This window comes from Dromaius novaehollandiae, chromosome 1 (assembly GCF_036370855.1).
Source record: "Dromaius novaehollandiae isolate bDroNov1 chromosome 1, bDroNov1.hap1, whole genome shotgun sequence".
NCBI classification, from domain to species: Eukaryota; Metazoa; Chordata; class Aves; order Casuariiformes; family Dromaiidae; genus Dromaius; species Dromaius novaehollandiae.
The window spans coordinates 3,693,551-3,720,498 of NC_088098.1; the positions used below are offsets into that span (position 1 = coordinate 3,693,551).

At 46.3% G+C, this 26,948-nt stretch overlaps 1 protein-coding gene across 1 annotated transcript in view; it reads left to right on the forward strand.

The window, feature by feature from the left end:
* Positions 1-9,290: 9,290 nt before the first annotated feature.
* CAMK1D (calcium/calmodulin dependent protein kinase ID) overlaps positions 9,291-26,948 on the forward strand; it is a 221,184-nt gene continuing 203,526 nt past the window's right edge. The window contains exon 1 of the mRNA XM_026119316.2: positions 9,291-9,677. Within this exon, the coding sequence (XP_025975101.1) occupies positions 9,586-9,677 (92 nt within the window). The 5' untranslated portion in view covers positions 9,291-9,585. The remainder of the gene's footprint in view (positions 9,678-26,948) is intronic.

Below are 26,948 nucleotides of genomic sequence, written 5' to 3' on the forward strand. Positions count from 1 at the left end.
AGGGAGAGTGCCTAAAATACGCCACTCGATCACAGAGTTTTCAAAGAGCACAAAGCGAACTTCAGTTCCATCAGAGAAAGCCACCCGCGCCGTGGCGCAAGGATTAGAAACACCCATTTGATTAAGCCCTGTGTAACAACCTTTATGGGGCTTTCACTTTCCTATCAATTAGTCGGAAGCACATTTCTCCAGCTGAGTTACAGATCTCTGAAAAACGAGATTCAACCTTCTCCTAATATCCTCTCCTTGCCCAGCAGACTGCATAACTCACCTTTTAGAGATCCTTTCACAGTCCACTCACATCTCAGGAGACAAGAATTTGGACAGCTGAAAGAATTACACTGGCTAACTCTGGCACTGGCAGTCTCAAAGTCGGGAGCTCCATTAAAACTTTCCAAAAGTGTCTGCTTTTGCTAAACACTGGCATTTTCTGCTTTCAGCCTCTGAGAGCAAGTGAGACTTTTGACAGAGCTGAAATTGCAAAATTGGACCCTTTTCTCGCTTGGCATCTCTGTTGGTAGTTTTGTTCTGTAAATGGAGGGTAGCTTGCAAAGATTGGGGGGCACTGATTTAGCCCCTGAACACACAGAGGGCAACCCCAGCCTAATCCCATCGCTTGTTTGCTGACTGGGGCCATACAGACAAGGTGATGATGTTTAAGCCTAGAACTGAGAGAGAGTCCCAGTCCCCCAAAACAAGGTTATGGCTATTCCATGAGTAAAGACCAGTCTTGTGAACTGGATTATCACTTGCAGCAGTTGCCCTCTATCAGCTCAGCTGGTAGCTTTGAGTACAGATAACTGTGCTCAGGGCAGGAGGAGCTGAGCTCGGGGCAGCCCGGCCGTCCTCTGTTCTGGAGGAATGAAGCCCTCGTGGTTTTTCTAAAGCACCCATTGAGTTTGGGGTTTGCCTGCCAGGAAGCACTAAGGCATGGCCTAAATGTGTGACAAATGCATGTTTTAAGCGAAGAACGAAAGGTAGTTGGATTTGAGTAAGCTTATGCTTAGGTGAAAGTCCACATTTCCCTCTTGAGGTGGCTGCTCTCATTTCTCCCGTAGGTTCTGTTCACCCTTGTAGTAGAAAGGGAACTTTCTTCCATCCCGTGATCGTTTATGGATTCTCGCCCCCATAGTGCGACTGGGGGACTCTGACTTCCCGTGGGCTCAGCTGAGCCCCCCAGCTGTTGTGGGGATGGAAGGAAGCAGGGACATGCCTGGTGACACTTCTTGCCTCCTTTCCACCACTGCCCTACAACACAACCCTGTTGCCAAGGAGCTGCTGCTGATGGCCTGGGTTGCTTCATGCAACCCCTCAGGGCATAAATAATGTGATGGAAAGGGAAACAGGGTGAACCGATGTGAAATCAGGCTGCGTTAGCTGCTTCCCAGCTTGCTATCCACTTAGCCAGGGACGCTGGTCCTCCCCAGGGGACCCTGTTGCAGGGGAAGGGAAGGAATGTCCTCTCCAGTAGATCTCCCCATTGGCAGTCAAAGCGCAAGGAGACAGTTTCAGTCTTCATTTCATAAAAGTTTCAGGTTTCTGTAGAAAAACAGAATAGAGATGGCCCAAAATGTGTCATATCCTGATTGAAAATAATAATTTTTGATATGGAATCCTGTAATACTTAAATAGTGAGGAACCATTGAAAGCAGGCCTAAATAATATATTTGGATGGGGATTCTGCCCACTGATAGGGCCTGAAGCACTTCGTGTCTACTCTGAGATCAACGAAGACAATGAAACTCTGCGCTGGCTCTTGTCTCTCGTGCTCATCTCCTCCTGATGGCACTGCGCCTCTTCTTGCATGTGCAAGTAATGTCAGCCCAGACTCAGTGCCATGGCTGCAGTTAATTAACAAAGTTCCTTCTCTCTTCGTTATCCAGCACTGTTAATGTCTGTGAAAGGAAGGAACAAAATGAGCCAAGTTAATTTTGGTTCTGTGAGAAACACAAGAAAACAGAAGTGTACGGCAAATGGGAAAGGCAGAAAATGAGGAGATTAAAAAAAAAATTAATTTCCAGTTTCTGAGAGGACTTTACCAATAAAAATACAAAAGATAGCTGTGTTCTGCTTAAATGAAAGAAGTGATTACTTCACAAGCAAGTGAATAGCTTTCCATATCTTCTTCCCCTGCCTGTGTCATTTAATTTCTTTTTCTTCCTCTCTTCACATATTATTTGACTTCATCAATGCAGCGCAATGGTGCTGGAGTTTGCTGATGTTTCTCCTGGGTGCAAGTAGAGAGACAGCCAGAGGAAGTCCCCTCTTTTGACAGAGGCCTTCTGGCTTGTCACCCGCACGAGTAAGCTGTGTGTACGCAACACAGATAAGGCTCAGATGCACACTTCAAACTCAGGGAGGTGAAAACTAAAGTAAATGTACAGCCTTAACATCAATTCCATGTGAAGCTAAAGAGTGGTGACCCATCCTCAGAGCCAACGTGGGCCCAGAGAAGCCAGGGGGAAGGCTGGAAAAGGAAAAGAGGCTCTTCTCTCTACATTATTTTGCTGTTCACAAGCCCACTTCCCTGATGTCTCTGTCCATTGGCTGGAAGAGCAGTGTGGTGGGAGCCCCACATCCTCTGGATTTGTGTCTCCAGATTGCACTGCGTCCTCTACAGATGCCCTAACGTGCAGCAAGGCAACCTTTCTCACAGTTGAGGAACTAACTGGATCTTTTCTCTCTACACAGCCACCTATTTGGTAGGAACCTTCTCTCTCTTTGGGATCACATTTGGTTGGAAGCGGCTATGAGAATCAGAAGTTATTGGTGACAGGGAGGACTGACAGGCATATGCAGAGATCAGATAAACCCCCTTCCTTAAGATACGGGCTATAAACCCTATGTGCAAAAGACAAAAGGCCATAAAGTCAAGCTCTCAGGAGATGGGAAACGTCAGAATTAAACAGCCTGCCTGGCCATAATTCGGGCCTTTGTGCACATCAGATGTGATGCATCCTTTAATTATCTGATCACCTATGATCCTGAGTTATTTTAATCCAGTGAATTGCTCTAGGTCACATTAACACACGCTGTTCAAACCACACACTGAATTCAACATTAATTTCCTTGTGAGCTTTTCTGTAATGCTTCAGCATCTGATCAATATTAATGCATTTATCTTCACAGCACTCCTGTGATATCACCAGCTGGTGAACTGAGGCACAGAGAGATTAAGGCCAAAATGATCAAATTTGTTTGCTAATTTTAGGTGCTCAATTTGCCACACCAAGGATCTGATATTTCACAGCACTCAGCATTTTACAGCACTTTTGTGTGTTCAAAGCACAGCTCCCTTTGACTTGTCCCTGCTTCCGAGTGCAAAACCAGCCTAAGTGTCTTGCATCAGGCATCAAGAAAATGAGGTAGATCCTTGCAGGCCACTCCTTTGATGTATGGGTGAATTCCCTATGCTGAATTGGTTCATAGTAAGGGAGAAATCCCGCAAAAAACCCAGTTACACCTGTATCATGATGCTGAATTGGAACTTCTTGGGCAACTTCATTTCTGATACTTTTATAACATTTTTTTTGTAACTTTTAAGCCCTTACCTTGTCACCTAATGATCTTCTAATATGAACTTTGTAGATGTAACATCCTACTTTGGCATCCCCCCCCAAAACCCAAGCATGCAAAGCCAAATCAGGCAAACCAATTAGAAAAAGAGCCAGCTATCATTTTGACCCAGACTTGGATCGCTGGTTAGGCTCAGCCTGTTGGATCCAAAGCCCAGACCTCCAGCTCCTCAGCTTGGAGACTGAAAAAAGGAGACGTTTGAGCAAGGTGCTCACCTCTGTATGATACATGCAGCTTCTGAAAGTTAGGACACATTTTGGCAGTGATTTTGCACCCAGCTACTAGCAGCATGGAAACGCAGGGCTTGAGGGCTTCGGCACTTGCTCCAGAACTGAGTGGGGCACATGGTTCCCCTCCCTTTCATTTCTGCCCCTGGAAATATCCCATGCCCCTGTTGCCTCTGTCCTACCCATCTCCTATCTATTCCTCCCTCTCCTATCCTGCTCCTGCTTGCTCTCCTGCTGCTCATGCCCATCTTTGCCAGTTCATTACCCCTCTCTCTTTGGCCTTGCCTATAGCTGTTTTTTTTTCCCCTTATGATTTTATATGACTGTGATTTACGACCATGAGTTTTTAAAGATTTACTGCAATGCACACATGGTATAGCACAGTCACAGTGATGTGGTCGGCCTGGTTGTTTTCTTAATTCCTGATTTTTCCATAGTGAAACGTATGGCCTTGGCATTATGTCATCAAGACTTTTGTCCTTTAATTTCCTAGGCTTATTCAGAGAGTAAAACCAGGGAAGAGAAGTCGCAGCTCTACAGTTAAGAGGTTGGCTGGCATCTCTGCACCTCATGAGTAATCTAAGCACCTAGGGGCTTAACCAAGCACCAGATGGTCTTCAGGCAACTAATTGCAGGCTGAGGATTCATGCCTGTATCAATGCTTGCTTACTCCACTTTATAGACACAGTTAAAAACCCTACGGCACTTAAAACTTCCTCCTCCCCATGGGAAAAGCAGTGCAGGCAGCAGCTGTCTGTCATCTCCTCTCCCTTGCACTTGCATGTTTTCAGACAGTGTTTTAGCTGTTTAAGATGAGCTTAGGCCTTAGACCATCTTAAAGAGCTTAAACTGATATAAGGCTTTAAAGGGTTTAGGGGTGGTTTAAGGACGTTGATTATAATTAACCTGCAAAAAGAACAGAAAACCCTGGGTGGGGTGCGGAGGGTGGGCAGGGAGCGGAGGAGGTAGGTGGTTTCAGACTTGCTTTTGCAAAATGTGCAGTTTTAAAAAGCTGTGCAGGAAAGCGTCATTGGCCTTGCTTTTAGGGTGAGTGCATTGCTGCACAGAGAGCCAGCGTAGAGACTTGTCACCAGGACCCGCAGAAAGCTCCTGTTTAGGGTGGATTTTTTCCTTACGTGAGTCCTCCTCATGTACGGCCCGAGTCAACGTCCCCTGCAGTCACCAAAAAGTCTCCCACTCACTCCAAGGAACTTCGCTGGGGGCATCAGTTGCAGCAGGTCCCGTGTGCTGAAACAGGCCGTTGCGGACATGCATAGAGCTGGTTGAGTTGCAATACTTTATACTGAATTTGTCGCGTCAAAACTAGCTTGGACAGCATGAAAATCCAACCGTAAGCACTAGTTTGACCAGTGGTGAAAACTAGTCCCTTACCCAAGTGCACCTTTCAAAACTGCAGTTATTTTTAAATTAGTACTCTACTGTAAGAAATAACACTGAAACATTTTCAGATAAGCAAAACAAACTGGTTAGTTAATTTTCTCATGACTCAGTAAAATTCCCAAGAGGATTGTCTCCAAATTTCCAAACAAATTGCCAAATTCCTTCCAATTTTCACCTTGGGTCAGGGACTAGATCTACAACATTCCTGTCTGTGAAAAAGCCAAGAAATGCTGTGAATATATGAAAAACAGTGAGTTTGGAGGGAGTGTTTATTATGCTAGTCAGATCTGACATCTACTAAAATCAAGAAAGTAACCGAATTTGAAGATGCCTTGATCTAGGGCCAGCACCAAATAACTCTGGCAGCCCCAAATTTTGTTGTCACACACAGTGACAGGTCAGGCATTCTTTCTTCCTGCAGTTTTTGCAGAAAAGCACCAATAGTGTTGATCTGTAATTGAAAAAGAAGTTTATATTGTATGACTCAGAAGCAACATGTGAAAGAGAGCTAATATTATAATGTTTATACAGAAGAAATCCAGGTTTCAAGTGAAAGAGCTTGGAAGATGAACGTGACTGCTTTATTTGTGCTCACTATAATGTAGTTTACATAACACCATATTAAAGCCAACAGTGAATCTGGCAGCCCACAAGCCTACTGTATGTATGAAATCGCAACACTGCAGGTTTTGAAGTATGTTTGTTTGAAATATTTTGAAACAATTTGAAGGAATGACGTGAAATGGTAAAAATATAGTTTGAAATATTCCTCCAAAAATTAGGTTACTTTGTTCTGAAAGAAAATGCTTCACATAAAGGTTTATTTTCAATCTCCTCCCTGAATTTTCAATATTTTCAAGGCGTTAGAAAAAAATGGGACTTGTATATCTCAAATCCAATGGTTGGGGTGCTTGCTGAACGATTTAATATATATGTAGCGTGGGGAAACCTTTCAAACACACATAAAGCACATCTGCCCATTAGCCATATTCTGATACGAACACTTGGCAGAGCTGCGGATAATGCCCAAGTAACGAAAGGCGGCCACAGCACATCCACAGAAAAGGCCTGAATTAACGTTTCACAAGCAGTCTTAATTCTTGCATTTCTGCATGCCTGATTTAGCCACTCTAGCAATGCTCTTTTAATCTACTTTTACATAATGAAATATCAAATACAGCTATCTAGAGCGACTTCATGGCAGCATGCCTTGCTATACGCAGCCACTGTAGAGAGAAGTTTTCCCGTAAGATTTTCGTTTTTTAAAAATACCTGTTCTTCAAATAGCTTGATGCACTACAATAGCTCCGCAGGAGCTTGTCAATCAAGTCAGATTACAGGCTCCCTAAATTCATCCTGACACGACAGACTGTAATGACTCTGAAGGAGCTGTTATGGTCTATTGTGTCGGTGCTCCATGCCTAATAGGAGTGTCTCATATACTTTTCATTAAAACCGTAATGGCTCCAGAGGATGTCTACATTACCAGTTACTTCAAATGTGAGTTATTTTATCATAAAAAAGCACATTCATGTGATGTTAAGGGTGCAGGTTAAATTGGGAAAAAGAAAACTTAGATTTACAGGCTGCCACATACCTTTACCTTACGCAATTTTGATGCTTAGAAATTGCATTATTGGCAATAATTCGAGCAATTTCAAGTGAAATTTTTGTCTACTGAAAGCGGGAATGGAAAATCGCGTGATCCTTTCTGTGCAGTGAGATGCTGACATAATGCTGTATGGACCAAAGTGACTTAATAAAATAATGCTGGTGGATGCTTTCGATATGCCATCACTCCAAGAGAAGTTATAGGCTTCCGGAGATGATGAGGCTCTTTGGCCTCTTTTATTCCGGAGATCAGGGCAGATGCTTATACTTGCCCTTTCTGGCCTCAAATTCTCTCAATCTTCTCCCAGGGACAGGAGGTTACAATCTGCAGCACCGTTCAGCAAATCCAAAATCGCGGTGTGACATTTCTGATACCAAGCGATTTACATGTGAAAAAGAGAGGAAAAACCACCTTGGTGTGGGTTGAAGATAAACTTAGATTTGGGTGTTGACTACATCCTTTTAGGGCAGCCATAACTTTCATTCGCTAGGCATGTCACGTAGTAGACAACCTGCCCTGGGACTCCTGGGTGACACTACCACAAAGCGGATTTTAAGGAAGGGTAATGTAATGAGACAAATTTCTGCGGGTGGCAAAGAAGATGGGAATAAGGTGGGACCGGTAGGAAAGTTTCGAATATCTCAAGCGTGTGCCATGCCAGTATGTCAGCGCCTATCACAGGAGATTTCAGGCTGTTTGGGCTGTCCTTGTGCTGGGACAGCCGCCAAAGCATTAAATTAGAGGGGTAAATTGGTAAATTTTGGGGCCTGGCACACTCTGAGCTGGTCTGGCTCTGCCCAGTAGAGGGTAGCATTGCCCAAACACCCCAGCCAGCACTGGCGTTGTCCCAGCTTCGGGGTTTTCCCCAAATTTGCACCTTTGAACCCCCTGCCCTCCCCGTCCCCATCCCCTGGGAGGTAGCGAAGCCTCACACGCCGTTACCTGGGCAGAGATTATTGCTAGTGGAAATCAGCTTTGAAAGCAGGATTTTACGGAATTTTAGATTTAGGCACGTGGATATCGATGAGTAAATGTTATTTAGTGTGTGGCGTTAGGATTTATGCTCAAAGCCGCTCGGTGGACAACTAGGCCTCGCTGCGGTGGTGGAGCCAGGCCCGGGCGTCGCGTCGTGGTGTGGGGCTGCTGCTGGGCGTTGTGTCATGGCGTGGGGGCCGTGGGGCATTGTGTGGGGCTGCCATTTGGCGTCATGCCGTGTTGTGGGGGCCATGGGGCATTGTGTGAGGCCGCTGTTCAGCATCATGCTGTGGCGTGGGGGCCACAGGGCGTCATGCGGCGACACGTGGGGCTGCCATTCGGTGTCATGCCGTGTCGTGGGGGCCATAGGGTGTCGTATGGGGCCGCCGTTCGGCATCATGCCGTGGAGGGGGGCTGTTGGGCGTCATGTGGGGCCATGGTTCAGCGTCATGCCGCAGCGTGCAGGCCGTAGGGTGTTGTATGGGGGCCGCTGTTCGGTGCCATGCCATGGAGGGGGGCCGTGGGGCGTCATGTGAGGCTGCGGTTTGGCATCATGCCGCAGCGTGAGGGCTGTGGGGCGTCGTGCGGCGACGTGTGGGGCTGCGGTTCAGCGTCATGCCGCAGCGTGGGGGCCGCGGGGCATTGTATGGGGCCGCCATTTGGTGTCATGCCATGGCGTGAGGGCCGTGGGGCGTCATGGGGCAACGCGTGGGGCCGCCATTTGGCGTCATGCTGTGGCATGAGGGCCGTGGGGCGTTGTGCAGCAATGCGTGGGGCTGCCGTTTGGTGTCATGCTGTGGCATGAGGGCCGTGGGGCATCATGGGGTGACGCGTGGGGTCGTCATTTGGCGTCATGCCGTGGCATGAGGGCCGTGGGACGACGCGTGGGGCCGTGGTTCGGCATCATGCCGCATCATGGGGGCCGTGGGGCGTCGTATGGAGCTGCCGTTCGCTGCGAGGCGGCTACCGCGTTGCCCCCTCGCATGCATCCCCGTTGTGAGTGTGTGTGTGAGCGTGTCGGAGGGAGGCAGCCCGGCCTCGCCGCTGTGGTGTGGGCTGTATTTTTTCTTTTCCCTTTTTTTTTTTTTTTTTTTTTAATGCTTTCCCTCCCCTCCCGTTTGACGTGCGCGGTTTTGGTGCAATGCGAATTATCTCCAGTCAGTCAGTCAGGAGGGGCGCCGACAGGCAGCCGAGCAGCGGCGCGGCTGCCTCCTCCTCCTCCTCCTCCTCTCCTTCCTCCTCCTCCTCCTCCTCCTCCCATTACCATAACAACCGGGCACCGCCGCGGCGCCCGGTGCGGCGCCGGCACCTCCGCACCGCGGAGGGCACCCGCCCGCCCCCCCAGAAAAGAAAAAAGCAAAAAGAGTGACCCCTCCCTCAAAAAAAAAATTAAAAAAACAGAGGCTTTCCCTCGGGGCGGGGGGGGGTTGCCTGGGCGGGCTGCAGTGACCCGCGCAGCGAGGTGCGCGGCGCTGCGCGGACGGGGCGGAGCGGGGAAGGCGCGGAGCGGCTCCGCGGAGGCAGCGAGGGCGGAGGAGGAGGAGGAGGAGGAGGAGGAGGAGGAGGAGGGAGAGGGAAGGCGGGGGGCAGAGAAAGTTGGGAGGAAATAGCCCGGGAAAAGTGGCACTCGCGGAGCCCGCCGGAGCGGGGAGGAAATAAAAGCGGCGGCGGGCAGGAAGTGTGAGGAGGAGGAGGAGGAGGAGGAGGAGAGGGGAGGAAGCAGCGGCAGAAGAGAAAGCAAAAGCCGCGCGGCGGCGGCTCGGTGCCGCCCGGGCCGGCATCGGCGGCGGGGCCATGGCCCGGGAGGGCGGCGGCGGCGGCGGCTCCTGGAAGAAGCAGGCCGAGGACATCAAGAAGATCTTCGAGTTCAAGGAGACGCTGGGGACGTAGGTGGCGGGCGGCGGCGGGTGGTGGCGGCGGCGGCGTTGCCGGCGGGGTTGCCCCCTGCTCCTCCGCACGAAACCAGCCGAAACGCACCCCGGCGGGGAAGGGCAGCGGGGCACCATCCCCCCCCCCCCCAAATAAAACATCCTAAAATATTGCCGCGGGGTGAGGGGGGAGGCTTTTCCCTCCGTGGGGCGCGCAGAAACGCGCCGTGCCCGCGGCGGGCGGGGAAGGGCAGGGGCGCCCGCCCGGGCCGGGGGCCGCGGCTTCCCCTCGCCGGGGCTCGTCGCTCTCGTTATTCACCGCGGCGGTGCACAAAGAGTGGCAAAACGTTAATGTTTATTTTATTTTTTATTTCGGGAGGATCCGAATAAACATGCGCAGATGGCGAGAGGGAACAGGGGTGCAGCCTCGTGCCTTTTCTTTAAATTAATTAATTAATTTTTTCGTTAAATGGTCGCTGACGGGAGGCGGGCGCCGAGGCCGCGGTGAGGGGCGAGCGGCGTCCCGAGCGCTCCTGGGCGCCCCGACTCCGCATCCGACGGGCGGCACGTCTCCGCATGGAGCGGTGCTGGTCCCCGCTCGCGCGGCTCGTCCGCCGCGTGCCGCTTCCAAAACACGCCCGAGCGAGCTCCGGCTGTAACGTTTCAGTTGCTTTCTGCTTCCGAGGGAGGGCTCTCTATAAACAGAGTATTTCTCGTCCACGAGCTCACTGATTTTCTTTTTTTTCTTCCTCCCCTATGAATAAAGTGTGAGTAAGAACAGGGCTGGTGTTGACTATGAAGGTAGGTCACGCAGCGCCGGTGCGACGAGCCGGCAGCGTGGACTTGGGAAAACCCTGAGTTAGCAGCTCTGACGGCTGCCCAGACCCGCGGAGACGCAAAGCGCAGCGTGAGGGCCAAGCGTCCGAGTCCGTTCTCCTCATCCCGGTCTAGCTTTTGCCGTCAGAGTCTCGTGTCATGAGGGACGTGTCGCTGCTCGCCGTCCTAGGCGTGCTGCCCTGTCCCTGAGCTGAAGGGTGTTGGGAGAGCAAAGTTTCCATGCTAAGATTCAGTAGACCAGTGGGTTGATTTGCCGTGGTTTCCGTGATACGATTATGTGTTATCTTCTTGGTTGTTGTGTGCGAAGCAATCGGCGAGGGTTAATTTGTGCCACTGAAGAGGTCCAGAAACAATTAACACTGCGGATGTTATCCGTATCCCGCTGAAGTTAATAGAGCAGGTGTAGGTCCCGAGGTGAAGTTGGTCAGAGCTTAGAGGTGTGCGTATGAGGTTGGCTGTTGATGAAATTCATTAAATGTGGCCATTTAGTAGCTTTTGCTATTAATCGTGAGCATAGTTAACATCACTGTTTGAAAGCTGTGGTCAGCAAGTCATTTATGAAGAGGGTGTAAGCTGCGAAGACTTAATGGTCAGTCTAGAAACTTTTGCAAAATTAAAATGATTGGATTACAAACCTGGGCCTACGTAGAGAAAACAGAGCTTTTTTCTTTTTCCTTTTTTTCCCCTCTAGGCATGGGCATAGTAATTGTAAATGTCTGTACATTTAACATCATGTGTGTGTGTGCGCAAATCTAACAAACATATGTGCATTTGACAGCAGTTTCCTTCTGGTAGTGTGCTCCTTAGTTTGAGCACTGGCGGATAATTAGGAGACTTGAATTTGGGTGCTGTCCTTGGCCGCCCACCTGAGAGGCACCTGCGGTTCCTGCCAGCTTTGGTTTGGAACTTTAAAAAAAAATATATATATATATATATTTTTAAGGCATTACTGTGCAAATCATTAAAGTACCTGTTCATCCCCACTACAGCTGATGAAAGTCACTGACTGTAGCAGCAGATATACAGGGTACTGGAGTCCAAATGAGAGGACAAAGATCCTTACTTATACATAGGAAAGTACTTAAATAGGAATTAAGCAAAAGTCTAAATACCTTTAGAGCATTTGGTCCAAATCCTTTCCTCTAGCATGATTTAGGAGCAGAGCTAAAATCTGCTTTGATCCCTCCTGTGCTCTAATGCTGAACTGTGTTGGACATGTGTCAGTAGGTCTCGTCATCTGATAGATATATATATGTTTTTCTTTTCTGTAGCGTGGATGGGGCTTGCAGTTAAGCCCTTTGAGTCTCAGATGAAATGCACCGGATGAGTATAGTACCTATATTTTGCATTTCTCTGCCACCTTCCATTTTAGGATGCCAAAGTGCTAAAAGCACCTTTAACAGAAAAGCATCCCCTTTTTCCTGTATTCTCTGCGACAGTCTTCACTTGCTGTGATTAAATTAGCTCCAGTAAAAAATGCACTAAACCTCCAAATCAGGGAAGAAAGTGAAACTTTTAAAACACAATTTATTCAAAGTGCGTTGACTTGTAAGTGTTAAGTCTGTGCGTACGCTCTGTTAATGACTTGTTCTCAGAAAGGAGTCCTTCATTTGAATAAAAGCTTTTCAGCACATCTTTAACGTGTGGAGAGTTGAAATTGCTGGAACTGTTAGAAAGAGCTCAAGTTGGTTAATCGCAATATAATTTCAAGAAACCCTTAAGGATTGCCCAGCTCTCTCCTCCCTAGCAGCATTACAGCAGGGGTGAATTATTTAGAAGCTTGTGTAAACTATGCCCAGCCGTATCGATACTGAAATTGGCACCCTGGATTGGGCATCGCTTCTGTGTGTAGTGAAATATCCTTTTATACCCGAAGGATTGTTTCCCACAGTGGCAGAATTTGCTTTCCAAACGGCACCCGAACCCCTAGCACTGGCAGCAGTGTCAAGCATGACTTTAGCTTAATTTTCCCTCCGGAGCTGGAACAGTAGGGAAGAGGCTTTTTCTCAGTGTTGCTGGGTAAATCTCAACTTCCTCTGTGCAAGTGGGAAGAAGAGACAAAGGAGAAGGATTTAAGAGAGAAGGAGAAATGAGTGAGGGGAGGGCAAGAGAAGTATTGATAGAGGAGGAAGGGGAAGGAGGCAGAAATGGAGATGTGGGTAGGAGAGTTGAGAAACCGAAGGTGTGAGACTATCTATCTTCTTGTTTTGCATTTAGGCAGTACTAGCATGTGCAATCGCATTTTGTGGCTGCAAATTCTGAAGCACCAGAGTATTACCAAAATATTTTGATCATATTAATTATGAAAGTGTGACAAAAGAAACACATGGAGAGCGTGCAGATCAAGTGGGGTTCAGTTCTGTGGTCTTGGCATAAAATTCCTCTCAACATCAAAAAAATCAGGCCTTTTGCTTTGTGTTTGAAACTTCTGGCCGTGGAAGCCACACGTAGGCCTGAGGAAAGAAGAGGCTTTGACTAACTACTTATCTTTTTGATTTTTAACAAATTTGCCAGCTCTAGCTCTAGTGAGTTTGCAAGCCTCCGGGAGAGGTGGAGTTTTGTCCCCCGGGCCTTGGGGGCAAAACGCTTCACAAGAGTGGTGCGATCTGATACGGATACGAGTGCTCACTGAAATAGCATTTTCTCTCTGTAGTTAACTAATATTATGTCTAAGGCATTTTAAAACTAAGATTGCGACATTCCAGGAAATAATAAGATAAACAGCGTCATCCTATATCTCCTATCATTTGGGCTGTCTGATCGGATCAGTCCTGTGTTTCTAAGATATCTGTCATTAGGCCTTATTGACATTAGAGTTATGATCAAGCTATCTTATTTCGGAAAGCTCAAGCTTTGTAATTGTCTGATGGAAATATTGTCATTGTCCTTAAAAATGCTGTGGCAGATTCCTTGCAGCTTAGTAATAACAACACAGGGAGTTGCGTGGAGATATCCATAACGTAGTAAGAGCCAAGTAGGAACACAAATGTACTGTAGTGACGAGCTCAGTATTTTTTTTTGAAAATGCAGTTTAGAGGAACCTTGAAGGTGGCTCTGTTTTCCTCAGGGGCTCTATTGTCATTTTTGGTTCATATGCTCTTTCCCCTGTCTTTTCTGTACTCTTGCACGGGTTCGATGGGACCCCATACACTTGAGTGGTGGTACTGCAAGGCGCCTGGTCCGTCTCTCTCTGATCAAGCATCTTCCCTGCACGTCAACCGAGAGAAGAAAGCTCAGAAGTGCCAAATGCACTTGTTTTATTCAGCATGATGAATCCTGCTTAGCCATTTAACTGCAGGCACCATGTGAATTACTTAGTAGTTTTCCCCTTCTGATTTTTGAATGTTCTCAAGATTTAAAGAAAAATGTTGATACCTGGGCTTTCTCTGGCTTTGTGTCCCCGTGAAGATTAGAGAGTCTATTTTTTTTTTCATGTTTCTGACATTACCAATAGTTTCTGTCTCTCTGTTATGAAACTCCAGCAATATAGCAGTGAATATATTAGGTTGTTTCATCTTTTTCATCAGTTCACTATTTTCTTGTTTTTAATTGCATTAAGGAAACATTTTGTGGTAAAAAATAGCTTCGAGGAGAAAACACTGGGTCCCAAAGGGCTGAAGTTAAAGCACGTGCCTTCAGGAGGAAGGTTGATTAACCACGGGGACAGACTATAAATGCAAGTGGTTCCCATCTGCCTCAGGATGAATTGCTAGAAGAAATCCTTTTATCATCCAAAAGCTCTCAGGCTTCATGCAAGAATCACTGGCAAAGAGTCTCTTGCCCACGTTTATACAGGAAATGTTTCATGGTCCCTTCTGCCTCAAAATCTGTAACTCTGGGAATCATGATACTGCAAAAACGTGTGGATCTAGGGGTAGTTTGTGCTCTCAGGTGTAGGATACATGCAACACCTTTCTAGCATCTGTGAGAAGAGGAGTGGAAACCGAGGTCCGAACACTAATGTTTAATTAACACTATGAAATGAGTAAGATGTTTTGGGGTGTGCTGTCAACGTACAGCAACCAGAACCATGTTGAGAGGACTCCTTTAAGGCGACGTGTCTGTTTTAAACTGAGGAGTCCCAATTGCTATCATGGCATAATTTACTATCCAGTATTCTTGAGGGCTTAAAAATTATTAGTGACTACCATTTGCAGTGAATATGCTGGTATCTTTATAACATAGATTGGGGACCTCCCTCTAACAGTTACAGAACATAGCAGGCTTGAGTGCTCGGCTGTGATTGAAATGAGAAATAAAAACAAGCAAGATGGTCAACTGAATTCGTGTGGTCAAGAGGACAGGAAAAAAGTCTGTACCCAGTGATGAGGAGGACTTTTTGACACCTCCTGAATCGTGGTTCCTGGGTGCATTTTGGGCACTGCTCATACGGGGCAACGGCATAGCAAATGGAGCATACAGGTCAATTTTTTTCATTGTCTAAGAGTAAGACTGCAAATTACCCCATAACCAAAGGCTTCCAGGGAGATAATGTCATTTTGAGGACCTCCGGTTGGCTGTGTTGTTAGCTCACAAGTGTGTACATGCTTCTTTCATGAGCTGTGTTTTCTACTACTTTTGATGCCTAAGCTTTGTTTGTCCTGCTTCTTCTCCTTTCCCGTGGTTGTCCTCTTTTAAGTACCCGTATGGACTGCCTGTCCGTCCCTGCGCTGTCTGAGCACCCTGCGACTGTGGGATGGATACCTGCTTCCCTGGCTTTCCACACGATCCAGAGGTGTCCTTCATAGGCAAGGTGGCAGCAAGCCATTTGGGTAGGGCTGAGATAGGATGTTTGGGACTTTGTGTTATTTTTTTTGCACAGCACTTAAAACAAGATGATCTTGGCTTATGCCAAAAAGCACTTGGTAGGACATCAGGACAACTAATATTGAGGAATAGTTGGTCCACACTGCAGAGCAGTGTTGCCCTGCTGTTTGTGCAGCCGTGACCTGAGGGCAAAGCATGTGTAAAAAATACTGTTTTTCTTTGTCAGGCACAGCAAGCTGGCAGCAGAGGGGCGCCCAGCAAGCAAAACCCCGAGAGACTGCAGGCTTGGTGGAGTGGCGGTGCATGCAGCTGAACCCAACTTTTAGGAGTCCTCCAGTAATCCTTTAACCAAAAGTCTATTCTTCCTATCACAGTCACAACATGGTGGGTGTGAGAGCCTTCTTCTCTGCAGCTCCTGCCATCTGGAGCAGCCTGTCTGCTTCCTTCACCCTCCATCTGTTTACACATAGGAGCTGGAATGTCTCTTTATATCTCCTTTCCTTTTTGCCTCTTTTTCTCTCTACCTCTGTGACTGACCTCAGATATTTTTGTTGCCCCTCACACTCAGTATGGAGATGACTGCTTACTATAGGCAGAATTCTGGTTGGAGTTATTTAATCCTTTCAAGCGTTCAAGGATACAATTAATATTGAATAAAGTTGCATTGTTTTGGTTTACTTGACAATAAGAAGCATTTATAATAGGATTCTGAATTTATTGCCAGTAATGGTATTCACTTAACTGGTGAGTCACAGCTTATATTCCTGATTACTTAATAGACCTAATTTTCTAGTCATTTTAGATGGTATGAAAACAAGTTGGAACTAAAAAGGTGCTGTTAGTAAACAGGTAATGAGTGAAAGGACAGATAAAAAATTCCTTGGGGCAGCGAGGTCTGTCATTTTTGTTAGAATTTAAGCCACCTTGCATTTCAGTGGTGTTCTGTAAATAATAATTAACAAGGATAACAATAATTTGCAAACATATGTTTGTGGCTGGGCTGTTCTTGAATGACAAATAGCTTGGCAATCAGAATATGTCTTGTTTGTAGAAATCATACTGTTCCTTAAAATCTTTCCATCAAACCTTAATACCAGTATGTTTTTGTGTTATCTGACTTGGCGGTTCCTATAATTTTCCTTTGAATGATGTGTCAATCATTTTTTAAAAAGAAAACTATAAATAACAGATGGTTAATAAACTTTTCAAGGCCTTTTTCTGGTGTTTTCATGTTGAAAGCCGTATATTGAGTTTTATGGCAGCATTACTCACCACACAGATTGTATGAGGTTAAATTAAAATAATACTCTTTAGCAGAATTTTTTGGCTGAATTAAAAACCTTGTTTTTTGTTGTTGTTACTTTTTTTGTTGTTGTTTTTACATCTGAGTGTAAAACAGCTGAGCATGGGGCTAGAGATTCTCTATAACAATAGATCACTGATTTTGCTTGCTCTTTTCCTGTGCAGTATCGTATGTCACATTTAACAACATGGACAGCTTTGGACAAGTGGACTACGTAACCATGAAGATGGATCTTAAAATAGCTTTTCCAAGGGTTGAAAGGAGGAGAAGTGAGGGAGAGAATGCACTGGCCTAGTTGTATTGAGGTTTTTTTCTTATTTTTTCATATATTCCCAGTTGAACTAAGCTGAACGGTTTCAGGCTCATTGCGGTTTCCAGGAACAGCAAAAGGGAGGTCTTTTTAACGGTGCAAATGTACGCGAGCATTTAACGCTAGCAACAATGTGGTCAGGCACCATGGCACCTCTCGCCTCAGACCCCTTGAACAGCAGTTTGCCCTCTTTCTGTGGCTTCTGCTTTTCATCCTGCCCCTTCTTAGGGTGAGTCTTTGAAGGTATGTCTTTCAAACCCAAGTGCCACAAATCTGGGAGTTGAGTCTGTGTTGCTCAGTGCTCCAGAGGATGCAGAAATCTTATCTGTTGCTAACAGAAGAGTTAGTAACTTCAGAAAGCCTCAGGTTTGTCAGCACTTGGCCTCCAACCTCCGTGTTTCTCTCAGGAAGGTTTGATGTGGACGTTCGGACATCATGTGCATGAAGAGTAATACCGACCCGTTCATCAGCGGCAGGGTGTGAAGGTTTGCTGGTCTTCCTAGGAGCGCCAGGTGAAGGTGGCAGGTATCATCCTTGATACTTCGAGTATCGCAGAATCATTCTGTGACATTGTTGAGTTTTAACTGAGTAGTATGTTTTTTTTAAAGGGGGGGAGAGGGCCTGGCTGACAGCATTTGCATTTGAGAAATGTGGCTGCACTTCTCCCGCTAGCTGTGTTACAGATCCAAGAAGTGACTGGGCTTCTGGGGCTGGCACAAGATGAAATAGTGTAGCCCCTCCTACTTAATTTTAAAGATTTTTTTTCAAAGGCTGAAAAGCTAGTGGGTATTCGGGGTTTGGACCCTAGCACGGGAAATATGAAGGTTCTGAGATGCTTGTTCTTTTTATGACTGTGGCTTTTATTGACCTCAAATGAGATCAGGCTCTGCTATGCCAGGAGTATTATATGCAAACACCAGCGTAAGAAACTGTTCCTACCCAAAAGAACTTCCAGTCTAAATAAACAAGACAAAAATGCTAACACTGCTTTGTCAAAGATCACAAAGTGTCTCTTGTAAAACTCGGAGCTGAGCCTAAATCTTAATTCCATCCTTGTGCAATGGACTGTGCTGCTGCTTTTAATAGCAGTCAGTGTCATCTGCAGCTTCTTCAAAATGTATTTATTTATATGTGCTTCACCCAGGGGCATCACAAATAATTAGTTTTTACTAGTTAAGGTTTGTAAAAGACTTTGAAGATGCAAAGCACTGTCTGTTGTTAATACCACTGGTGCTTTATTGCCGGGTTGTTTCACAGATGCTTAGAGGAGTAGAAATCCTCCCAGAGCCGTGACGAACTGGAAGAGACTAGGCTGTTCTGCCTGCTGGAATGATCCCACGTTGCCCAATTCCGTCTTCCTGTCTTGTCCTAAATAATTCAAGGGACCTGGCTTCCACCAGCACCCGCATCTGAGCACTTAGCCCTTGGGGGTGGTGCCACAGTACCAGTTCAAAAGTTTTGTTGGAATGAATTAAATTTCTCTTAAATGCATATATCCTCTTCAGTCCCTTTCCTCTAACCAGTTTTCACTTGGTTCGTGCACAGCAGGTTATAAAATCTAGATATTTCCAGGGCCACATGCAAGGCTCCCGACATCCCGCTGTGTGCGTGGTGGAAGGGCTACCCTTGTGCTGACCCTTCGAGGAGTGCGTATTTTCCCATCGCCTGCAAGGGACTGCTTTTTGTTTGGCCCCTCTCTTTGGGTATCATCTAAGGGTTGAAGAGACTGATGAAGTTTTTTGGCCCATCCCGGGCCAGAAGAGGCAGTGCGCTGTGCGGAGATGCTGGGGGTCTCCCCTGGCAGAGATCTCCCTTTGCAGGCGAGGGGGACTGGTAGCCCCCCTGCTGCCTGTGGGCCCTCTCTGGTGCCCAGCGTGAGCATCTCTTGGCGGCAAGATGGTTGGAAAAAGTGTTGAAAAACCCAGACAACGTGGAATGCAAAAAGTGCTGAAAAACCCAAACAACGTAGGGGGGACTTTTGGGAGGGGAAAGACTAGCACTTGGGGAATTTGCTGCCACACTGGAATAGCCTCGGGAAAAGGCACGGGTCTGTGATTATCAAATTCATCCTTAGTTGAGAAATACCTCCAAAACATCCTTGAATAATTTTTCATCATCATTTTGAGTTGACTCGGAGTTTTCCTCTCCCTTGTGCTGCCTTCTGCTACCTCTCAGTTTATGTAAATGAATGCAATATGCCCCATCCTGAAGGCTGCAACACTTTGGAGATTTCAGACACGGCAGAGTGCCTGGGGTGTGCCATGAGCACCAAGATACTGGGGACATATTCAACTTGTTTTGGGCTCCCTACCCTACCTTCCTGCAGAGTACCTGAACAAATTCAAAGGCTTGGTCTTTCACTTCAGGACATCTTGTTGCTGGGGCCTAAGATATCTAAAAGACTATCTAAAGCTCTGGGATCATCAACACCCTCCCACCTCTGCCATAATGTGTTTCCCTACTGTAGGGATATAATTAAGTTGTTCAAGAGACAGCATTTTCTGAGGGGAAAACCTGAGACTGTAGAGCTTCCTTCAGGCGCTAATGATCATCATAAAAACACCACCTCCTTCCCTCAGTCCAAGCCACAGTGTTTTGGTATACCTTCTCTAGCATAATTACATAGCAACCTCAGTATTACAAAGCAAACAAGCTATCCTTCCCAACATAAAATGCTCACAAACTTAAAAAAACCCTCAAAACAAAAAAACAAACCCCTCCTACTAGAAGTCTGCTGCACATGTGTGCCCTACTTCAGGGAGAGATGAGGGAAGCAAATAGCATGTGACACATGTTAGCCAAGTTGCTTACTGCACCATGGGAAGATGCTTAGATGAAATTTCTTTTATGGAGGAGAGCAATGGTGTGACTCCCATTAGCTTAATTCCCCAGGCACTGGAGCACAAAAGGAGTAACCTGGAAAGAAGAGAAATGTCTCATGTCGCAGACCTGGTGGTTTATGCTTTTTAGGAAACAGGAGGCCATATATTTAGAAGGAGGGGGAAAAAAGCCACCAAGAAATGAGCTGAAAAAGGGATTCCTGTGACACTAGGATTCCTGAGCGACAGCTGAGATGGTTTTTACCCGGAAAGCAAGCAGGCGCACCTCTGGCTCTGTCAGCAGCAATGAACCGGAGAGCCGGCTGGTTCTGCAGGGGAGTGGAGCCGCGCTGGGGGAAAGTCAAAAGAGAGAGGTTTGGGGCAAAGCACAGCAATGGGGGATAGGTGCAGATAAACGCCAAGAAGGAGGTGTCTAAAATGAGGTGGTCCTCTAACCTGACTGACTGTCAGAGGTGTCCAGGCCCCGCTGTTTGCTCCTGAGACTTCCAAAGCCACCTGCGACTGCAAGAGCGAGGTGCAGCTTCTGTGAACAGCCTGGCTCATGTGTTAAACCACCTAACGCTCAAGTCATTTTCAGTCAAGGGCCACTGAAATTGGCAGCATCAGTGCTGGTGTTTGGAGGTGGTGAGATGTGGTAACAGCTTCACTTTGCGTTGCCAAGAGGTTACAGCGAGGGTGCCGGAGCTGGGTTCTGCCCTGACACTGTCCCGTTGTCTGCAGCTGTAGTCGATGGTCTGTGCAGCCCTGTTTTAAAAAGGTACAGTGTTAATTTTGTTCCTTGCTGCATGTTGTTTGGCTTCATTAATAAAAGTGTAGAGAATGATCTGTGCCATTTGGGTAAAAGAAACCACTTAAGAGCGTGGTGAGATGTTGTTAATGTATTGCATGGTTTGCGTTTCTCTCTTCATCTGCAGGTGAAGGCAGTAGACTCGCGCCTGCTTACGTCACCGGAGTTTCATCATCCTTAATAAAGGGTCCAACGTAAAATTCAACATGAAAATACCTGCAGAGGGGAGGAGATACTTGTCCCTGGATGCAGACTGGCTTTAGCTGATTTCTGATTGCTTTGTACTACACTGTGACTTGATGCACATTTTTGGGATGCCTTTTGCGTCCTTCCATCTACTGAGGGGAAAAAATAATGTTGATGCGATAGATTAAAGTCCAGCCAGTTGCTCTGAGTTTCCACTCTGGTTTGCAAGCGCGTTGCTTTTGGTGATAAGGGGTTTAGCGGCTTTTTCCTACGCTGTTGTCTTTAACGCTTCATCAGTGATGAATTCTGTAGAGCTGCTGCAGCCACTCAAATACCTGGTGTTTGAACGTGTTCAGTTTGTGACCGGAGAAGGCAGGAAGCCCTTGCTGGAGAGAGGTCTCGGCTCGGTGATCCCCCAGGTCCCTCCCAGCCCTCTGCTCTTCCCGAGTAAAAATAAGAGTTAAGCGGCTGAAACGGGACATGGTCTAAACCCTCCAGAGCCAGAGCAAAGGCAGCAAATGGCAGATGGAGAAATACTTAAATAAGGCCGATTCCTTGCAGATTCCTCACTTATTTCCCCTGACTCCATTTTTGAGACACTTCTGGTAGGTTCCTATAAATGTAGGAGGGAAAATGCTTGCTCAGCCTAAGGCTTAAGCAGAAACTGTGGGGTGCCCGCTTGCTCATTCGGCTGAGGGGGGTGAACAGGCTCAGATAAGAGGGGAGTGTGATGGATCTCCCCTCTCCTGGTCTCCTCCATCTCTGCGTTACTTCTGGTAGGTCGAATCGTGGTTCGCCGTCTCCTGTCCGAATCCTGACCAAGCCACTTCTTTGGGTGTGGGTGCTGGAGGCACGTCTGTCTTTGGGTGGGCACAGCTGGAAAGCGGCACAGCTGGGAGGCAGCACAGCTGGGAGGCAGCACAGCTGGAGAGCAGCACAGCCCTTTCATTTGGGTCGGTTAAGGCCCTTTCTGTGAAGTTTAGATGATGCACCCTTCCACAGAGGGAAGTCAAGGAACTGCTTAGTAGCTAGTCTGCTGGAGCTTTTGGGAGCCGCTCGGTGCAGACGTGACCTCCCCACGCGGAACATAAATAAATTAACATCGTGCTTGATGTTAGCAGGCGGGTGGTTGGGCCTGCCTTGCTCAGACAGCCCGTGAGGGATTCCCCCTCTATAAATGGGGTGGCAGTTTCTCTAGTCAGTTCTCTTTTCTGCTATTCCTCACAAACTTAAAAGCGATACTGCTAAGGAGATAACATCAGCTTTGGTAACTAATGCTTAAGTGCTAAGGGCAAAAGGTGGAAGAGAGAGAGGCTGGTTGTAAAAACATTATTTAAAAAACATTTTCAGCAGTGGAAAGTGCCTGTAAAAAGTCTTCCTCGAGGTCTCCTCCATGTGTGTTGGCTTAGTGCTCCGGAGAGGACTAGATTTTTCTGGAGTCAGAGGATGGCACACAGAAGGAGACCAGGCCTGTTTCTCTTCTGATTTGCTCTTAAATCATTTGTAGCTGTGCAAAGTGACTGTAAAATTCTGCCTTTGATGTGCTCAGCTTGGAGGTTTTCCTTTAGGGGTCAAGGAAGGCCTGTATTACTCAGCAGCGAGCTGGAACAGCAGCATTTTATGCTCCTTTTGCCTAGGTTTCAAATGGCAATATAAAGTTACAAGACCATGGAGAAACAGGTTGCGGCTCCAGGATGGACTGGCCTGCGTGGTGTGAGAAAGTCTGCTCTGCCCCACAGCGCGATTTGCATCTTCCACCAGCCCCGCTGTTTGCAGGGATGTGCTGTGAGTGTATTTAATGAAATGACATAGGTTAAAAATAGTCCTCCAGAAAAGGGGCGGAGGGGGAAGAGAAATACAAAGTACAAGGAAGTTTTGCTTCTTCTCACTCCGTAGGACCTATAAATCATCAGAGAAGTGAGCTTTTTTTTTGGCTTGTGTCATTAAAAAATTGTCAGCCGCTGCACAGAAATGGTTTGCAACAGTGACATTGCAGGGAACAGCATCTTACTAAGAACAATAAAAAATTGGTAGATGCCAGGTTGAATTCATGTGTCAGCAGTTACTGAATTCAACTTAAGAGCTGTAAATGGAACCAATCATCATTTCTTAATGAGATACATGAGAACAAAGAATCACAATGCTTGAGTAATCTGTCACATCTCTATCAATGCTGCTTAAGCAATTATTCAGTTTGTTCAATGGTTTGACAAGGTAAAATGAAAAAATCAATTTACAAAGCAGATTAAATATAAATACGCAGTGCTTTTTTCCGTGAATGTCATCCTCAAAGCCTCGTGTTTTTTTATCGTTACAATCCCTACCCAGGCATTTGTTTTGGTGGTACTGTTCAGATGAGGCCCTACGTGGCCTGTAGTGACGTTTTTCACCAAGTCCTTGGTCATTTATCCATCTCTGGTCTAATGCTACTGTAGTCTGGGCCTCAGTACAAATGAATGATGCATCGCTTCAATATATAGCGTAGGTAAGATTTATTACTTAGCGCTAAGACTGTATTTTTCCAGGGTCCTTAAGGCAGTCTGGCCCTCAGCCCCTATTAACGCTTAATGTAAATCTTTCTGAATATTTTATTCTTTTGGCAGCAAACGTAGGAGAAACTTGGTATGAGTTCCCTAGGAACTAAATAACAAGCGTTGTACACGGAGGCGATACCATCAGCTATTTTAATACCGGGCCTTTCGCCACGTTGCAGCGGTTGTGACAGGGTGCTGCTGGCCGCAGCCCGGCCGTCCCGTTCCCGTTTGTAGCAACGAGTATGCACAGAAAACCAACAATAATAACGAATTACCATGGTTAATGCTAAATGGCACCCATGATGCTAACTGGCAGCAAAACAAGGTGGCTGGTTGTGAAGGGGGGCAGCTCTAAGCACCGGCTGTCTTCAGCTGCCCCAGCACCTAAAGGCCAGGAGCACGCACCGGTCTGTGCATTTGGAAAAAAAACCCAAAAAGGATCGAGGTTTCTAGGACTGTCAGCAGAGCGCTTTTATCGGCATTGAAAAGTTTGGGAAGGAGGGAGAAGCACCCTGAGTTCTGTGAAATCTGAATTTTCTGCTGTTAAATGGCAGTTTCATAGCAACCAGCTTCTTTCAGGTCATCTGAGCCTCCAGTATGTAGGTGTTAGCCTGTCTTATTCTTTCCTTCCATAATTTTCTTCAAAAGGGCTGGGTTAGCATGATGTAACGAAGCTGCCACAGAAGGGACTTTTTTTTCCCCGTGTGAAATGTTTGCACCTTTCATCTTCTACATGAGGAGCTCTGGAGATACAAGATTTTTGATCTCATTACAAATAACTGTGGGATTCCCCCTTCTGTCCTTTTGCATTTTATGTTGTCAAAAGATACCGTCGACAAAGCTGGCTGCATGTTTCATTATGCTTCTAACTTTGCACATCATGGTTCTCAACAGAGATGTTGTAAACAGCTTTTAGGGATCTGTAAGCACTCTTCTTTTTATTTCAGGCCAGGTAACAGAGTTTCCAGCAGTCTTTTTAAGTATACCACAGGATTGTTTTATGGAGGAAAATACTGTTTCTTAACTTATCGTTACCATATGACTCCCATTACTAAAATTCCTGAGCAAATTGCACGCCTTAGAAAATCTGTGATATCTCAGACTTGTATGATCTTATTTTTGCATGACATACGGACTCCCAGTATCTGGTTACTAAGTTTATGCTTAACATCGTGTATTTTCTGATGACTGTTGGAGAATGTGAACGCGTACAGTATTTCCTTATCTCTTATTGGTGTTGCTGCAGCTTCTTGGTCTTTATCTTGTGGTTTGTTGGCTTACCGTCAGATCTTCATGGCTTCATTGGGAAACAGATGTACAGGTCTACTTGTTGTTTTTGTAGCTGTACTTTTGACATATTGCAAATGTCCTTAATTGATCTCGTTCAGGATAATACCATCTGCTGGCATCTGCTTGTGCTGTGGCTCTCGCTGAATACTTGTGCGTGTCTTGGTCTATGACAACAAATTACGGAGTTTCAGCAAGGTATTAGGTCAATTGGTCTCTGAAATAAATGAACATAGAATTTTAATGTATCTACATAATTTATGTTGTCTACATAATTACAGTCACCTAATTTAATATCTAGATTAATACCGTTTTTTTCAAAAGGCATGTTTCAGGTAAGAATCAGGCCTGGGGTCCATGCTGGTCTCTCTTAATTTATTACTGGTGTGTCTGTAAACATGTCAAAGCTCCCAAAGTGGGAAAAAAGCAGCCTTTGGGTTTGTATTTGGCTCTTCTTAATCATAGAGGGATATAGAATAAACTTTTAGATCTGACTGACGTCTTGACACCAAACTCTTGTTTAATGAGCAGTCAAGATAAGTCATCTTTAAACATGCTTTACTGTATCTGGAAGGTTGATGGACTTTTTGTCAGCTTTTGACATAGCCAACTGTGTTCTGATGTGAGGCTTCTGGAGGCAAAAATAGTACTGGACAGGAACTGGATGAAAAATCTGCTGAGGAATCAACTAGGAAAATCAGTGCAGTCTCCTGAGAGCCCAAAGCGAAGTCCTCCTTCCCGTGCAGGGCGCTGAGGTGGACTTGCTAGCATACTGCCATGCTGAGTTTAGCTCTCCATCCTCAGCTCAGTCCTTTTTATTAGGTGGCATCAGCATTTATGGTGGATTTTATTACAGCTGCCATGTCCATATCTGACCTGTGAAACAGAATAGAAATTTCATTTCCCAGCATGCTCTATCTCTGGTTGTCACAAGTGCAGGCGAGCATCAAAAAGCTTCTATGCTGGGATTTATCCAGAGTGGCTTAACTTGGCTCCCACTAAAAGCAATGAGAGTTTTCCCTTAATGTCTGTGGAACAGTGTTAAACCAATTTTAAGAACCGTAAGAAGCCGTTCCCTCTCTCTCTACCGCTCACAGGGGGCTGATTGCAAAAGCGCAGGTTCTCCTTTTGCTTTGACAACAAGGCTCTTTGGCCCGGTGTCCTTGCTGCTGCTGTTCTCTCAATATTGGTAGCGCTAGCTGATGAGACCTTGGGAGTCGGGTGTCCCAAAGTCATGAGTTTTGGTGATGATGTCCACCAATACTAGAGGCAGTTTTATTGAATAGAAGAGCACTAGGTAATGATTCAGGAAACCTGGGTTTCGTTTTAGAGCGTGCCGCTGGCCTGCTTTGCAACCTTGGAAAAGTCGATGCACTTGGTGGCCTGGTTTCCCCGTCTGTCAAACAGCCCCCGACCTACTTTGTAACTCATTTTGAGATCTCCTGATTAAACTGTGCTATGTGAGATATTTAAAGTGTGCCGTATGAGGTGTTTTTGTTATGGTAATATGATAGAAATCTCCCACATTGTCTTTAAAGTATATCTGCGTGTGTTAGGAGCTCAGCTGTAATGCTGGCATCCTGCAGATGATGCTTGCATGGGACTCGTGTCTGCTGTGGCCCAATCCCTTCCCAAAAGGGGAAGAGAGGTGGACACCCCTTGCCCCCACCCCAAAAACTTGAGAAATAGGGCAAGGAAGCAAAGCCAAGTGAAATGCATTTCATTTTCTGAAGTGGTTGTAATCTTGTTCAGCGTGCTGGGACTCCTGGCAGGCAGAAAGCTCTTCTGGAAATGTCTCTTAGCTCTCAAATCCCCCTGGCCAACGGGTTTTGCTGCAGAGATTCGCTGCTGGTTGGACATCGGGAGATGCCTGGAACCAGCTGTAGAGCTGCGAGGCCGCTTTCCCCTCCTGGGCGATCTGGGTTAGAAGTGGGAGGGAGCTGACCGAAAAAGAAAACAGTGGTGGTTTTAGCATGGTGCTGCCGACGGAGCGGGAGTTGCGAAGTAGCGTGCGAGGATTCGCGCTGCACGGAAGAGTCCTTCCATGATAGGGTGGTGTGGTCCTGCCTCGCGTGCGTAGACACCCGTATCGTGACCGATCTCTTAGCTGTCAGTTAACTGCATTTTTTGAAGTCTTATAATTTTTGTGCCTCTTGAAAATCACGTCAGTAATTAGAGTCAGTATGGTGAGTAGGCGTGGAAAAAAGAAAAAGAGGTAGGAAAAGAAAAAAGAAAAGAGGTAGGAACCCGCCAAGGTCTGCGGGAATTAACGTCCCAATATCTGAATCTTTGCACTGTGTTTTTCGCAGTACAGCTTTTGACTTCTTACAAAACACCGTCACTGCTCCACTAGCGAAGTATACGGTGACTACTTTTAAGTGAGCCCTGAAATTTTTTGAAGTGAATTTACGTCAGTGACTTAAGGTTACAGTTCACTG